The sequence below is a fragment of the Myxocyprinus asiaticus genome, chromosome 17 (assembly GCF_019703515.2).
Source record: "Myxocyprinus asiaticus isolate MX2 ecotype Aquarium Trade chromosome 17, UBuf_Myxa_2, whole genome shotgun sequence".
Lineage (NCBI taxonomy): Eukaryota > Metazoa > Chordata > Actinopteri > Cypriniformes > Catostomidae > Myxocyprinus > Myxocyprinus asiaticus.
In genome coordinates this window covers 31,089,166-31,106,176 of record NC_059360.1, presented here as the reverse complement: position 1 = coordinate 31,106,176, position 17,011 = coordinate 31,089,166, and the positions used below count along the sequence as shown (strand labels likewise).

Below are 17,011 nucleotides of genomic sequence, written 5' to 3'. Positions count from 1 at the left end.
CTGTGGTAGACATTTACGTTATCACTTTTGTATCCGGTGAACAGTGAGACTGCAAGTAGAGAGATCAAGTCAGTCAAGATCAGAGAGCCAATCCAGAGACTATTTAGTAGAGATGGGCCACTTCTATTAAAAGTAATGGGAGAAATTGGAACGGTCAACTGTTATAGAAAGGAAGTCCCACCTTACAGGTAAAGGGCCAATCACCTTTTAGATATAGACATCGCCTGTCAATCAACTCGAGAATGCACATTCGCATTAGCTATACAAGCTGGGAAAATTTAGGTTTTTTTTGCATAATCTGAGGTAATGAAGCACAATTTATGATTCCCATATTGTCAGATTGTACTGCTGATTTGAAATATGTTTTTGATCATAATCTTGACCAACTGTTTTGGAGATTTCAGTCTTTCCTCATTCAAGTAGACAAGAGTTTCTCTTGTATGCCGCTTGTTTACATAGGAAAAATAGCTGCCCCAGAGTGTTCCAAAGATAACCACTGAATGGACTGACTTGCTAGAAAGACTTTGGCCAATCATAACAGTGGGCGTTTGCTGTCAAGTCTTAAAGGAGAAGCAGAACCAAAACCGAGCGTTTCTGACAGAAGGTCAGAGTGAGGGTAGAAAATGATCATGTTTTACAAATATATGAATGCTTATTGTGCAAAAAACTTCACTGATATTATAAGTGAACCTCAAGGAACATTATAAAATAATACAAAAAGGCATGTCATGACCCCTTTAATAATTTCTTTTTTAATATGTGTAATTTATGAGAATCCTTGAAATTATCACATTTATTTTGAGACAAAATACTTATTTATAATTTTCAATTTAAGTATATATATATATATATATATATATATATATATATATATATATATATATATATATATATATATAACTGTCTAATAAGTGAAAGGATAGAGTTTGACATCCTGCTGCAGGGGCTAAAATGTGTTGAGTAAAAGGCTCCCTCGCCACCTTTACAAACAATCATTTTAATTAAAACAACCTTCTGTTATTATTTCTTTTCATAACAAATTATACTATATGAATGCTATATAAATAATTATATTATTATTGCTCCATCAATATTCAATACAAAGCCATATATCTTTTTTTTTTTCAATCTTGAAATACTTTGTGACCAAAAAAAAAAGCACATTTTCCTGAAGGTGTGCCTTTAACCCCGTTGTACCCTACAATATATAGCCTACTTATTTACATTTCAAAATATCGTCTTTAAAATAAAATATCACATCAAATACACACATTTTTTATCAAACTTTTCTCAATGTAAGTTTCCAAATCTTTAAAAAATTTATACTTAAAACTACGGAGGTCAATGTATGTCATTTTGGAGGGGGTAGTCCTTAACAGCTCAGTCCCACCTGGAGCAGGAGGCCCTTCACTGTCACATGACTGTATGTGTGTGTACGCGCCGTGGCTGCCAGTGAACATGGCGGATGACAACGTAGAAGCGGAGCTCGATTGGAGCGGCCAGGCCAGCCTGCTCGACGAGGAAACATTTTTCGCCATGGAGGGATTGCAGGCCACCCTTCAGCAACACGAGGCCGAGCTTCGGCAGCAAGATATTTCCGAAGAATCGTCCACGGAGTATTGCAATAACTTCTGCCAGGTACGTGCTGTTAAAAACGACTGCATGCATGTGAATTGTTTATATGTAACAATCCAGCGCTTGTGGTGGCTTGCGTTAGCTGACCATAAAGGCAAGTTGTGGCTACAAACAGCACGCTCGTGATCTCAACGTGTGGGCCGCTCAGGGAAAGCCATGCAAACGCGAAACTACTGCAAGCGGATTGTGATGAAATGCATGGTCGATTACCAGCAAAATGGAAATGTTGCAGTCTTTAAGTTGCCAATTTCAAATTGAAATTTGTATTTGCTTGAGTTGGGTTAGCTGATGTTAGTTGGTTGGGTTAGCTGACATCCCGTGCCAGTTTCCCCCTGGCCCCTGTTAGAAGCGGACATAAGCGTCTTTATGTGTTCTGTAATATCACATTTATATATAGAATTGATTCTGACAGCCTTCTCGAAACGCCATTTCCATGCAAAATAATTTAAACGGGTATATATTATGTATGTAGCAGTTTGGGGTGGGGGGACGACAACAACACGTTAGGATTGGGTGGGGCTCGGTTGTGTTTATTAATCTCGTGCATGCATTTAGTGTGTTGTAACTAATGCCGTTTACGTGCAGTGAAATAGTGGCACCTTTAATTACCTTTATATCAGGTGCAGTTATTTGGTCTGAGAGATATATGATCAACACATCCACTCAAACTTTTCCATCAAGTTGTGTCTAGTTTAAGGGTTTTTAAGTTTGGAAAGAGTTTGTGGTACTGATAAATGTGTTCCTATGTAAACAGTGTTCAAATGACAATGCATTTGCAGATTAGTGGTGTCTTTTGTCAACAATAAGGATTTTTCTACTTGCCAATGCCTAGTTAGGCCACTAATTCCAATATTTCACTTGCCCTGTCTCAATTTCACTGGCCCCACAAATTAGGTTTTACTTTTTTAACAACATATTTTTTGTTGTGTCAGAAACGGTAATATATTTATCTATTACAAAAAGAACACAGTAAATAACTTTAAATTTGAAATAATAGCTAGAAAATGTTAAACTGTAATGTAACTGTATGACGACGACTATACATTTCATAAACACTTTTGCTGGAAAATGATTGCATACGGTGCAAAATATTTTTAAGTAAATTTCTCTACTTGCTCTTAATTGGCTTAAGCTATTTATGCAATAAAACACAAAGAAACCCATGCATATGTTCAGTATGTGCATAGCATATAGTGCTGTATATTGTACTCTGTTTATATATTGCATATTGTGTTGTTAGTGTTTTTTTTTGTTTTTTTTTATGTTGTATGTACATTGCATACAGTAATGGGTACTTGAACATTCACATATTATTTTATCTACTCTATTCTGTTCTACAGTCCACTATTGGGGAAATACATTTTAAAAAGTTACTCAATCAACACTATTGCAAAGAGATGTATTTGAACTTAAGTGACCACATTTTACTGTAAGGAAACTAATTTTACTGAAATTTTCTTAGACCTTAAATCAGTAGAGCTAAGAATAACATGCAAGACATCTTCAGTCAACATTTAGCCTAATTTCAACCAACTTTTTCAAACTATTTTTAACATCTTTGTCTTTATATCTTTCTGCTTTTTGACTGGTTTGTTAAAAAACAACAAAATATAGCAATAATAGAGAACACTAAATTAAGACCTATCTAAAATAAATTATACAATAAATTGTAATTAGTGTAATTTTCTTTATCCTTTTAGGGTCAGTACAATAAAAGCCATAGTTCTAAAGGCCCAAGTATACTTTGTTTTAGCACGTTCCGATTTGCCTCGCACCCGGTCGATAATGCTGCCTTTCTGAGTATACTTTTCTTACTGCGAACGAATAGGAACGTGTTTGACACGTGCGCACTACAACTGCTTTGTGACACTCTTTTAGTACAGTCAATGGCCTGCGCATACACGGACGACACGCACAGACGAGGACCATGTGCGTGAGCCAAAAAAATCTAGGCCGTGCGCTGTCAAGCCGCACGGTTGTGCTGATGATGCAATTTGCATCACATAGGCTGTGTCTGAAACCAGGAAAATGCTGCCTTCAGAGGCTGTATACGGAGGTAGGGAGGGATCAAGGCATGTCCGAATCCAGTGTTTGCTTCACATCCTGTCTACTGAGATACCTTCATCTGATTGATTTTTGAAGGCTGCATAGATGTATCCTTCGCTGCCTATGAAATCCCACAATCCTGTGCTCCCGAATCCACGGCAGTTGAGCTGAAGAAAAAAAAAAGTGGTGGCCAATGAGGCAGTTGATAGCCAATTTGTGTATAAATATGTATTTATTCACCTTTTCCAACTTTTGATTCCATTTGTAGCGAGAGAGTACTATTGTAGTTATTAAATATACACTTGTTTATCACCAAAATTCTATTGATTTTGTTCTAGATAATTAGACCATTGTGGTTCGGCTGGACTTAATGAAGGAGACATGTAGTGTTACCTGTAGTGGACACCAGATGGCAGTAATCAAGTGCTGGTATCCTAGCAACGATTTGACCCTATGCTGCCTCAGTAGCCTGTCCGAAACCAGTTCCTGGAGGTACCTTCATATGCAAACGCTGTCTGTTGAGTCATTGATTGATAGGGCAGCGAGGCAACAAGACAGCTACCTTTGGTTTCGGACGCAGCCATAGTGTGTTTGGAGGGATCCGCAACGCACACACCCGAAGTGTACTTTGGCCTTAACATGCAGAATACAGCATTGATAAAGACAGATGTAGTGGCTGTTAATGTGTGAAAATCTAAATGCAACATTAGCAAGCACCATCTTCTGATTAGGAATTTGATAACATAATTGTGAAAATAAAAGACGACGTTTACGTGCACATTTGAGCGTATTGCAAACATAGCTTGCTAATATTCACCATATATTGTCTATTTAGAGGTCGGACCGGTGAATCTGAATTTATACATACTAATTTGCCAGATGAAAACCACAGCATGAACACATTTGCCCAATGAAAAAGTGCGGAGGATGAATTTAAGTTTTTATTAAAAGTATTCTACACCTCGGTCTCAGACATTTGGCTCATTGGTCACTTTCACCTGAGAGAGCCCCTCCCTGGTTTTGTATTGAACAGGAAGTTCTTGCCCCTATTTTGCCATTGCAAAGCCTTTCTATTAAACTATCCGGAGAAGTTAAGTCACACCCTGTTATCTCGCATTTGCACGCGGTATGGACAAAAGTGTCCAGAGTGTTTAATTCGGACATTTATTTAAATGTTGCCTTGAGAATATTGGATGAACCTAAAATTATATATTAATAAGTCCCCTTTCTGCTGGTCAGAGTGGATTGTGAGGGAGGTTAATATGTTCAGTGACCTATATGAGAGTGGAGTGTTGATATTTTGAAAATTTGGTTCAACATTTAAGGATTCCCAGATCTCAGTTCTTTAGGTATTTACAGCTGCGCCATCTGCTCTGAACTATTTTTAGGAGTAGTATACACCCCTAAAGCAGCAGATACTCTGGAAGTGGTGATTACTGCCTTTGGAAAAGGTCATGAGGCATCAGTGTATTATTCCCTGTTAAGTCTGGGGGACAGAGCTTCAGCTTCTCAAGAGATTATGTGAGGAAGATTTAAACTTGGTATTGGAGGAGGGAGTATGGGCTAGCATTCTAAAAAATGTCAAGTCTACATCTAGAGATGCAGTGGTGCGTCTGATGCAATTTAAGATTTTACATAGATTCTATTGGACCCCCTCTAGTTTGTATAGACTTGGTCTCAAAGACACCTGCTGGCGATGCCAGTCAGAACACGGGGACACAACCCATGTTTTTTGGTGGTATGCTAAGGTTCAAGAATTTTGGTTGAGGGTTCAGAATTTTATGTGTGATGTGTTGGGTGCTCAGGTTTCGTTTTGCCCCAGGCTCTGTGTTCAAGGCAATGGGACGGTTATTGATATAGGGGATGGGTTCACGAAGAGTTTAAGACAGGTCATCCTTAGGGGAAGGAAGTCAGCTGGAGCACCCTCGTTTCGGGAGTGGTGCACAGAGTTGGGCAAGGTGGCGGCTTTTGAGGGGATGATATATAGAAGGCTGGGCAACATGGGTTTATTTAATAAAAAATGAGGTAGATATTTGGATTTTTTGGAGGGCTCTCGGGGTGAGGCAGTGGAGAGAGATAGGCAATGTTAAATGTGTGTGTGCATTCTTATTTTGTTTTTTGTTTCTAAATACTTTGTTGATTTATTTTATATTTATGTGTCATTAACTATCAGACCACTGAGGTGTGTGTTTGTGTTGTGTTGTGTTGTGTTGGGGGGGGGGGGGGGGTGGATGTTCGGAGGGAAGGGTTTAAGTTCATATAATTTTATTCTGTATTTCCTGTCATGTTTATTTAATCTATCATTGGAATCAACAAAAATGGTTAATAACAACAACAAAAAAGTATTCTACACCCATGCCAGCTAGGAAACTTCACCATCTGAAATACTGACATCAGCAGAATTCCAGAAACAACAATGTTCAATACTTCACAGAAAACAAAATGTTTAAGTTTGCAAGGATTGAAACGTATATCACTATCAATGAATGTAAGATTTAGTTATAATAGGGGAAGTAATAGTTATGTCAAGTGGCCCAAAACTCTCACAATGGCCATGGGCTAGTGCACTATCCCTATTGTCAAACCCTCATCAGAAATAACTGCTCTTGACAGCACACACATCAATCATGCACTTTATACTTTAATCCATAAAGTTATCTTGCAATGATGGTGTTGCTCTTGTTATTTTATTATATCAACAACAGTACTACCTAAAAATAATTTTTCTCCCAATTTGGCATGCCCAATTCCCAATGTGCTCCAAGTCCTCGTGGTGGCGTAGTGACTCAATCCAGGTGGTGGAGGACGAATCTCAGTTGCCTCTGCATCTGAGATGATCAATACGCACAACTTATCACGTGGCTTGTTGAGCGCGTTACCGCTTCACGCTATTCTCCGCGGCATCCACGCACAACTCACCACACGCCCCACCCAGAGCGAGAACCACAATTGGTTGCTTAGGAAGCCTGACTGGAGTCACCAAGCACACCCTGGGTTTGAACTTGTGACTTCAGTTTTGGTAGCCAGCGTCTTTACCACTGAGCTAACCAGGCCCCTAAAAAGGCAATTTTTAGTTTTAACTGACTTATCTGTGAAGCATCAGCTTACGTGCATGTTTTTGTGTTGCTGTCACCACCAATCTAGCAGGAGTTTTGAGTGCCAGGGATTGGTCCTGACAGATGTCACCTGCCACACCCTACCTGTCTGTCTTAAGTGTTCTTTGTCAATTTGCTATAAATATAAATAATAAACTGGTTTGCATCTTGGATCCAATATATGCCAGATGTAACCAAATACAAAAAATAAAGAAGCTGCTTTGAATGAAAGCAAAATACGTTGACACACGTTTGTAATGCAGAGTTTAGAGTTTAGTCGCCCCCCCCCCCCCCCCACCCCCAACACAGGCTAGTGCAGTCAATGTTTTAGTTTAGTCCCTGCTGAAGATAAAACTGCCTAAACAAGCCTAACCTAGTTTGCTGACCTGATTAGCTGACAAGTGCCCAAAACCTCTCTAAAACAGTCTAGCATTCTAAGAACCTAGTAAAGCAGCCAGCTAAGGCTGATTTAAGATGTTTTTCAGCCAGAGTGAAACTCCAAATTGAGATTAGGTATAGACAGTTAGTGTAGTTGTTCTGTCCTACATTGTATTTTACTATTTAGACTATAATTGTTACATTGGCAGAATAATATTTAACAACTAAGAATTTTTCTCTTCTCTAGACTGAAGTCTCACAAGGAAGCACCACAAGTATTCTGAGAAGAAACTGGTTTACAGAGCTATACCCAGTTACCTAGAGGGGAGCTCTCCTAATATTAGTCTGGGAGGTTAAATGTGGCATGACATTTTCTTTCTCGTACCCTATAATAAGACATCAGCAGGGAATTAACATCATTGAGGCTCGATGTTTGTGAAAGGGGAGTTTTTGCATGTATTTGAATGGGTATATGAAGAAAGAGGAGGTTGTCTTGAGTTGCTCTGTGCTCCGGTTGCATCTGCTTTCGTCCCTGAAGTCCAATCAAAGTACCCCAGCACAAATGGAGTGCTTTGGAAGTGATGTATCAGGGGTTTCTCATCCAATGCTCGCTTAAGTGGACTTGTAGGCTTGTGTTATAGACCGCATGTGTCAGACAGGCTCTCAAAAGACAATTAACTGTCTGCAGAAGTCATACTGTTTTCTTTCTTGAGCATAATTTTTTTAACAAGTTATTTGATGATCTTGTTTCTGTATAGTTTATAAAGTTTTTTTTTGTTTGTTTTTTTAGTGACTCTGCTTTTTGTGTTCATTTAAGGCTCTAATGCACTATGCTGGGAGCAGAAATTCAGTGGAACACGGATTGCCTCTGTTGGAAGTCTACTGTCTATCCATAAACTGTTTTGCAGCTGCCAGGCCACATCTCACAGCCGACTCCCCAAATGTTGCCCTTGTGCTCAAAAGACTTGCATTGTGAGTGCTCTTAGTATACTAATATATAATGTTATTACTTTGATATTTTTATATTTTCAGAAATATTCAACAACAAAATATAAATCACTGAAAATGATGTATAATGTTAAGACTAGGTTAACTTATGTTTTCTAAATACTGTGGTCATCTGCAGGAGTTGCCTTGAATTGTTGTTGTCAGTGCCTCATAATGAAATACCTTATGAAGCCTGGCTGCAGTTTCATGGATCAGTTCAGGTAAGATCAAATAATTGGTTTTATGGCACTAAGTTGACTTTGTTGTGTAAATGCTAGAACTGTAAAGTTGAATATTGAACAGAAGAGAATTACCGATTTAGAGTAACAGAATTAGGCTCACACAGCACTGTGGTTTGTCTCTCTTTACAGGCGGCCCATGAGGCCATGCTGGAGTATGGCAGTACAGATTTGCAGGCCCTGCTGAACATAACAGGGGAGGGTGGAGCATGGAATAACCCTGTCCTGGTCTCTCTTCTTACCGGCCAGCCCACAGAACCTGATGAGGGTCAGTAATTCCATATTATTGCAGTATGTCTAGGAAGAGGTTTTTGCCGCCTTTTGGGTTTGTTTAGTTCAGGGTATAGCTTTTGGGTTTCCTTTTTAAAAATTTAACTATTTTAACTTGACACGCTGTCTTAGGACTGCAATGCTCATGTGCTTGAGCAGGGACTCTCAAAATACAGAACGAGATTTGACACAATGACCAGTCTGTATGCTTTAAATTGAATGAATTTTAAAGAAGCTAATATCAAAACCAACTCTGAAATATACTGTGTACATACACTTACCGGCCACTTTATTAGGTACACCTGTACATCTACTTATTCGTGCGACTATGTAATCAGCCAATCGTGTGGCAGCGGTGAAATGTATAAAATCATGCAGATATGGGTCAGGAGCTTCAGTTAGTATTCACATCAACCATCAGAATGGCGAAATATTGTGATCTCAGTGATTTAGACTGTGGCATGATTGTTGGTGCCAGACAGGCTGGTTTGAGTATTTCTGTTACTGCTGATCTCGTGGGATTTCCACACGCAACAGTCTCTAGAGTGTATAGAGAATGGTGCGAGAAAAAAAAACAGTGAGCGGTAGTTCTGTGTACGAAAATGGCCTGTTGTTGATAGAGGCAAAACAGAGAATGGCCAGACTGGTTCGAGCTGACAGAAAGGCTATGGTAACTTAGATAACCACTTGTACAATTGTAGTGAACAGAATAGCATCTCAGAATGCACAACATGTCAGACCTTGAGGCGGATGGGCTACGACAGCAGACGTCTACGTTGGGTTCCACTTCTGTCAGCCAAGAACAGAAAAGGCTGCCGTGGGTCTACCATTTGTGTACCTCAGTAGAAATCCAGAGTTGTCAGACCAGGCAATCTTTTTCCAATCGTCTACTGTCCAGTTTTGGTGAGCCTGTGCCCACTGCAGTCTCAGTTTCCTGTTCTAAGTTGACAGTAGTGGTACCCGGAGGGGTCTTCTGCTGCTGTAGCCCATCCGCCTCAATGTTCGACGTGTTGTACATTCAGAAATGCTTTTCTGCATAGCACTGTTGTAATGCATGTTTATTTGGGTTATTGTCACATTCCTGTGAGCTTGGACCTGTCTGGCCATTCTCCTCTGACTTCTGTCATTAAAAAGCCGTTTTTGCCCACAGAACTGCAGCACGCTGGGTGTTTTTTTTTTTGTTTGTTTCGCACAACTCTATTTACACTCCAGAGACTGTTGTGCTTGAAAGTTCCAGGAGACCAGCAGTTCCAGAAATACTCAAACCAGCCCATCTGGCACCAACAATCTTGCCACGGTCTAAATCACTGAGATCACATTTTTCCTTTTTTCCTTCCACATTTTTCCTTTCACATCTTCAGATAGCTTTGATATCCACTGTAAAACACTATCAGCTGTTTATTTACCATTGCCGTTTTCTGGAACAGTAAATGCCTATCTTGCTTTGGAGGGAGAGGGTTTCATGGAAATGAGGATCAAACACCTGGAGAAAGTAGGGGAGATAGAGAAAGCCCTGATCCTCAACAAAGCCTGTGCTAACTGTAGCCTCATGCCCAACCAGTCCACCTTTCGGCAAACATTTGTCACCCAACTGTGCCAGCAGCTCCCTAGTGAGGAAGCAATTATAGAGGTAATGTACCCAAGTGCCTTCCTCCCATAATATTTTTTACAGTCTTGGACCATATCAGTGCAAAAGTGTCAAATTCAACAACTTTCCTTTTTAAAATATTTTTTGATAATTTACATTTTCTTTACTTTTCTAGATTTCTAGAATAGATGGGAAAGATGTCCTGGACATTATTTGCAACATGGACACTGAAGGAGATGAGAACACAGCCTTGATCTTGTGCACCACCTATTTGACACAACAGCTACAGCAAGAGAGCTTGTGTTGCACCTGGTGAGGACTTGTTTTAACCACTCGTTTAACCAAATGATCCATTTATGATTTATACCTTTATACATTTTACCTCTATGTTTACACTACACATGCAGTGTGGACAAATGCATCTGACAACCTCCAAATTGGGTTTCCAAGACATATTTGACCTTTTTATACTTGTAATGACAGGGTACACTTGTGATCAGATCATTTGAGACAGATGATAAATGTTGAAGTCAAAAGGCCCTTGACGTTGTAGTCAGTGGGATCATAGTTGATCCGCAGGATACTAGCACAGATGATCTTTAGAGAGCAATGTCAAGATAAAACTTGGGACGTGAAAGCCATGAATGGGGAGATTAGTTTTACATGTATGTCTTTTTTTTTATTTTTTTTTTATGGCATTTCTGTTTTCTGTGGTGTCTCAGGGAGTTAATCCTTCTTTGGAGTAAACTACAGAGAAGAATTGATGTGTCGCTTGAATCATTTCTTGAACGGTGCTTGCAGTTTGGAGCCATTTCCAAGACTATCTACCATCTCCTTTTCCTCATTCGTGTCATTCAGACAGAGGTGAACAGACTTATTTCCTCTTTTTATTTTATTTCTTATATATAATGTGGGCTTGGCTGTTTTTGACTCTTTTGTATTTTTCAGACAATGCACCTTGGCCTAGGAGTATCAGTTGAACTGTGTGTGAAGGCTCTTCGGCTTCCAAAGCAAGAAGATGTTGGCTCTAAAACAATGGTCTGCAAGACTGTTGCCTGTCTCCTTTCTGAGGATCTGGAGATGATACGGGCCTGTCAGCTCACAGAATTTCTTCTAGGTCCTGCTCAGGAGGCCTTTGATGTCCTCGAGGACCTCTACACACGTCCTGATCAAAAATATGATGAGGAAAATGCCATTATTCCAAATTCCCTGCGCTGTGAACTGCTACTTGCTCTGAAAGCACACTGGCCATTTGACCCTGAATTCTGGGACTGGAAAACATTGAAACGGCACTGCATTAGATTATTGGGGCTGGAACATGAGGATGAAGTGGAGGATGAAGCATCATCCGAGGAGCTGTATAATCTAGAAACAGTTTTGAATGAAAAGGCAGAGGAGGAGGAGGAGGAGAGAGATAAGTGTGAAATCAATGGGTTTAGCAGCAACGAACAAGAGCAGACAGTGGAGAAAACAGATACAACAAAGCAACACAAAGTCTCAAAGAAAAAAGCACAAGGTCTTAAATGCCAGAAGTATAAGTTTCTCTGCAAGATATGCCATAAAGAAGTGGTTGAGTCAAGAATCTGTCACCACACCAAAAAGCATATGGAGAATGGTGTGTGGAGGTGTCCGGTATGTCTGCAAGAGTTCAAAAGTAGGAAGGAGTTTGTGCCACACTCCAAAAAACACATTCAGATGCCTACAAAGGTCTGTCGCTGGAAAAATAAAGTGAAGAAGGTGGACCAGAAAAGCGATTTTAAGGAGGATGGTTTCGAAGACCTAGAACCTGGTCAGATTCCTTTAGACCCTTCCCTTGCTATGTACTATCAGTCCACCCATGACCCTGTTGTATTAGAACATATTTTAGAGCAAGCAGCCAGTGTGCCTAAAAAGCAAGAAGAAAATGACTATATCACATTTGACTACATCAACAAATACTTCAAATTGCAGGATCGTGATGTTTACCAGTGTCCAGCCACTGGCTGCTCAAAGAATTTTAAACTTTTCAAGTACATGGGTATACACATAAAAAATGATCATGATAATGAAGACCCCAACGTGAAACATTATCTGGAGATGAAAGACCGCCGGGAGAAGTGCACTTTCTGCCGGAAAACCTTTATGACTGCCTACCACCATCACAAGCACCGTCCGGTCCATTATGGAGATCATCCTTTCATGTGTGTGATTACCGGATGTGGCGCTTGTTTTGACACCACCAATGAACTCTTTGCTCATAAACATAGTCATGGGTATCGTTTGTCCTACAGCTGTGAGTTGAAAGGCTGCAGTTTTACATACTGTGACCTTGGGCAGCTCTACCACCATGAGGCACAGCACTTCCGCGATGCTGCTTACACATGCACTGGTCCAGGTTGCAAGCAATTTTTCTACTCGCGCAAAGAATTTCTAAAGCACTTGGCCACCCATAACATCACTTTCACAGAGGAAGACTTTGAGAGGCAGAGGAAAATTAAAAGGAAACTTTTGATTCCAAATGTAAGAGATGATATGGGCTCTGGGTCAAAGGTGGAATTAGAGAATGACGTTCAAAAAAGTGGTTCAAGTTCATCATCTCAGCTCTCAGAATGCAAAGAATCTAAGGCTTCATTGACATGTGTTGCTGTTTGCTTTGATGGCAAAAAATTTACCTGTGGCCTAAAAAGGTGTGGGAGGACTTTCACTACCACCAGAGAACTTCAGAAGCACTTGAAAATTGCCCATGCAGACGAATTTAATGAGGAGGAACAATTATGCAAAAAAAAAGGACAAGCAAAGCATTTTAAGACCCAAGGCATTGAATTGCATAAACATGGCCAGGATAATGTGTCCTCTACAGATGAATCTACTCAAGAAAAGGATCTCTCACCTGGTGGTGATTCTGTAGATTGTGACACAACCCTTTCAGACATGGAACTCAGTGCAACAGTAACTGAGATCATGCTTGGATTGAGTCAGCTAACCCTTAATTCCCAAAGCGCCAGCTATGTTAGGCGGAACGCACAGATATCTGTTTCAGGATCTAACACGTCAGTGGTCACTTGCCCCCCTAGCTTGAATGCAAGATCACCAGCCAAAGCAGCAACAAACAACAAAACTGAGCTGAGAACTCCTGTGGAAGGTAGTGATTCAAAGAGACTTGCCAAAGCAACAACAAGCAACCAAACTGAGCTAAGATCTCCTGTGGAAGGGAGTGATTCAATTAGACCCACCAAAGCAACAACAAACAACAAAACTGAGCTGAGAACTCCTGTAGAATGTAGTGGTTCAAAGAGACTGCCCAGCAAGACTGAATCACCACAAACACCTGATAACATTAAGGAATCTGTCTTGGAGAAGGATGAACCACAAAGTGAGATCCTTGTGCATCCCCAAACCCAGCCTTACACCTGTGACGCTAAAAGCTGCCACCACCAGAGTGCTACTAGTCATGCTTTAATGCAGCACTATATTCTGGTTCATGGTTGCTCTTCAGAGGAGGTGAATCAGATGGAGGTGTTTCAGTCTCAAACATTGAAGCCTTTCAAAGCACTTGATGATAACGTTAAAGATTCTGTCTTGGAGAATGATCAACCACAAACTGAGTTCCTTGTGCAGCCCACAGCCAAACCTTACACCTGTGAAGCTAACAATTGCCACTACCAGAGTGTTACTAGTTGTGCTTTATTACAGCACTATATTAAGATCCACCACTACTCAGAGAAAGAGGTTAAAGAGATGGAGGTGTTTCAGTCTCAAACATTTAGGTCCTTCCAGTGCCATCTCTGCTCCAAGTGCTACAAAAACAAAATACAGTTGAGGGTCCATTATAGACGGATGCATTGCATAAATGAAGCAGTTGTTGAACAGATGAGTTGCTCTTCTAAAAAGAAGCTGGCTGATGAGGAACCTGTTTTGTCCTCATCCAAAATAAAAAATAGAAAGAAGTCACAATCATCAAAAGTGGATGAGGTTAAATCCCAAAGAAGAGATGCGTGCAAATGGCAACAGAGATGCCAAAAAAGAGATTATCGATTGTGGACAAGAACACTAGATAGGAAAAATGGCAAAGTTAAAACTGAAGAGAAAAGGCAGACCAGCAAAAATGTATCATCACCGCAGCAGGTCACTTCTGAGACTTGCGCTAATGTGAACCATTCAGTGGATGATGGTAGGGGAAGCCGCCGCTTGGTTGCAAAAGGGAATCTGAGCTACATCCTCGGCAAATGCAACAAAGCCTTTCCCTGCGTACACACAAACTGTAACGCTGCCTTCAGCAATCAGAAAGGCCTCAATGGCCACCTTCAGTTTATACATCACTATAACCGCTCACAGTTGGGCTTCTCATGTGAACACAAAGGATGTGATAAGCAATTTAACCATTATTCTAGTCTTACTAGACACAACCGCCAAGTGCACAACCTTACCAGTAAAACAACTTCAAAAACATCCTGCAGTGGGAATACTAAGAGCATAACAAAAAGACAGACGGCCACATTGGAAGAGCCCATACCGAGGTTTAAGTGTACCTATGCTAACTGTAATGAATCATACCATCTCAAAAGCAGCCTCTTGCGGCACACTAGTCAGTTTCACCGGAACCAGCCTCCCTCAAATCCAGTTGCCTCAGCTGTGAACTGCGAGTTTAACCCAAGCTATAAAAAACATGTGTTCTATAGGCACTGTGATCCATCTGATTCTCTTGTGGTGCGTCTTCAGAGTACACCTAAAAAAGAGTCAAATAGTGGATGCCAAACTAAGCTGATCATCTCACCCTCCTCTCAATCGTCAAAAAACTCTCAAAAGCGAACTCTCAAGCAGTCTTTAAGATTCTGCCGCAAGGGCCAGGAACTTGCTCAGTCTGAGGAGAACTTTGAGTCGATTGAAGAAACGACAGAGAAGGAGCAAGTTAAAGTATCTATAAAACCAAAATTCCCCCCCCAAAACGAATTTGACCTGATTGTCTTCCGAACACATGAGGAGGCTTTGCAGATGTGCCAAGATCGCTGCCTGCCAGTGGCCTTCCCTTGCATGGTACAGAACTGTGACTCTGTGGTTGCATCTAAACGTAGTTTGAAGCGACATTACATGAGTTGTCACAAAGTTGCACGCAAACAGTTGGCTGATAATATGGACAAGTTGTTTTACACTACTGAAAAACTTGAGGAGATTATACAAAAGAAATCTGCTGTTTCTGCTATACCTGATTTAACACGGATTCCAAATGGTGTCCTCAAAATGGAGTACCAAGCAGAGCCTTCGACCCCAGGTGGCCCATCACTGCCAATGAGCCTCCATTCTATCAAAACTGAGTCAAAGGGGCAGGAAGTGATTCATTCTTTTGAATCAGAGTTTTCAGGGGAGTCACTCCATGACAGCAATTTGCTTATTGCCGCAGATGATTTGCTCTATGGGGAATCAAGTGGGCAACCTGAAGAGCCTATTTCTGAGGAGAGTCAAAGCCACGAGAAGAGGTCAAGCGCACCTCCCCTTATACGTCCCCCACCATTGGACCTCTCGCCACCCTCTACCCTCAGAATAGCTTTTGATGAAAGTTCATTTGAACCCTCTGTTAGAGACAGTTATAGTAAATCCATTAACATTCCTCCCTCTGTTTCCATATCAGCTCCGACCACAACCCGGCAACCTCTCAGGCGGAAGAATGAACTCTCTGAAGCACCAACCCTAGTCCCTCATTCACCAATCTCAAAGGATCCCCGAACACACAGTCTAGTCCCAAGAGCTTTTGACATCGCAGCTTACAAACCAATTGGCTTTGAGTCATCATTCTTGAAGTTCATTAAGGAGAAGGAAGAAGAGGTAAAATATGACAAGCAGTGGACTGCAGTAGTAACTAATACTTGCCTCAAGCAAGATCTACCTCGTCGGCGAGATTGTTTACGACGCAACTGCTCAGTCAAAGAGAACAACGAGAGAGGAGCCGCAATCTCTCGAAGCCGCAGGTCTCGATCATCACCTCTGAGGCATTTGATCTCTAAAGAAGAGTGTACCTCAATCCAGAATCTCCGGCTCATTATGGAGAGGGCTTTAAGGGGCTTTGGAGACCAAGCTATAAAACAGCTGCAGTTCTTGAAGCCTGTGGTGGTTCTAGAGAGGCCCAAGTCCTCTGCCTCCATTCTTGATCTTTTACCCTCTGAAACTAAAGCTTAAGCTTCTACATGGCACTAAGGCAGTTAAAACTCTAGCCCACTTTTTTTATTTGAAAGACTTTCATAGTATTTTTTTATATCATAGATACAATTTTTGTTTTTTTGGTGCCAGGGTTAGGCACCTTGTTTAAGTTGTGGCTGTTTATATGTGTGTATATAAGGTTAAATGAAAAAAATAAAAAAAATAAAAAGGAAATTAAATTTTGAACATTTATATTCTGTTTCTGGTGTTGTAAATTCAAATGAGGGCCCATCTTTGAAAACGATTCTGAGTCTTCCACAATCTTCATATATGAGTTAAAAAAGAAAGCACTAAAGCAGATCCAGTCACACTGGTTATGGTGCAGATTGCCTCACAGGGTACAGTTGTATCATAACTGCTTTTTAGAAATATGTGCATTTCCATCATCAGTTACCTTTGCTGAATCTCACTGTTCTGCACCGATTCCAGCTTGTTGACACAGTTAAGGCCCAAATATACTACAAACGAAATCAAAGAACGAATGGGTGTGACATCATTTAGAACAAAATCTGGTCAAAAAAGTGTTTTTGCGTTCGTTTCGGTGGTTTGTAACACCTTCTTACTGCCATTGGTCCACGTCATCGGTCGGTGTGACCTGAAGC

The 17,011-nt window shown here is 40.7% G+C and overlaps 1 protein-coding gene across 1 annotated transcript; it reads left to right on the top strand.

The window, feature by feature from the left end:
• The first annotated feature begins 1,418 nt into the window (after window positions 1–1,418).
• Window positions 1,419–16,595, top strand: rlf (RLF zinc finger). Its single transcript, XM_051722669.1, has 8 exons — window positions 1,419–1,638; window positions 7,972–8,126; window positions 8,281–8,362; window positions 8,513–8,648; window positions 10,078–10,280; window positions 10,414–10,550; window positions 10,961–11,102; window positions 11,187–16,595. Exons 1-8 carry the CDS (start codon window positions 1,426–1,428, stop codon window positions 16,386–16,388), a joined length of 6,270 nt encoding a protein of 2,089 aa, XP_051578629.1. The 5' UTR covers window positions 1,419–1,425; the 3' UTR covers window positions 16,389–16,595.
• The last annotated feature ends 416 nt before the right edge of the window (window positions 16,596–17,011 follow it).

Bases quoted from the DNA above. Each gene is read 5' to 3' on its own strand.
- rlf (XM_051722669.1), top strand. From the start codon at position 1,426: ATGTGTGTGTACGCGCCGTGGCTGCCAGTGAACATGGCGGATGACAAC. The intron at 8,363-8,512 runs GTAAGATCAAAT...CTCTCTTTACAG, and splicing joins AGTTTCATGGATCAGTTCAG to GCGGCCCATGAGGCCATGCT. The intron at 8,649-10,077 runs GTCAGTAATTCC...TTTCTGGAACAG, and splicing joins GCCCACAGAACCTGATGAGG to TAAATGCCTATCTTGCTTTG.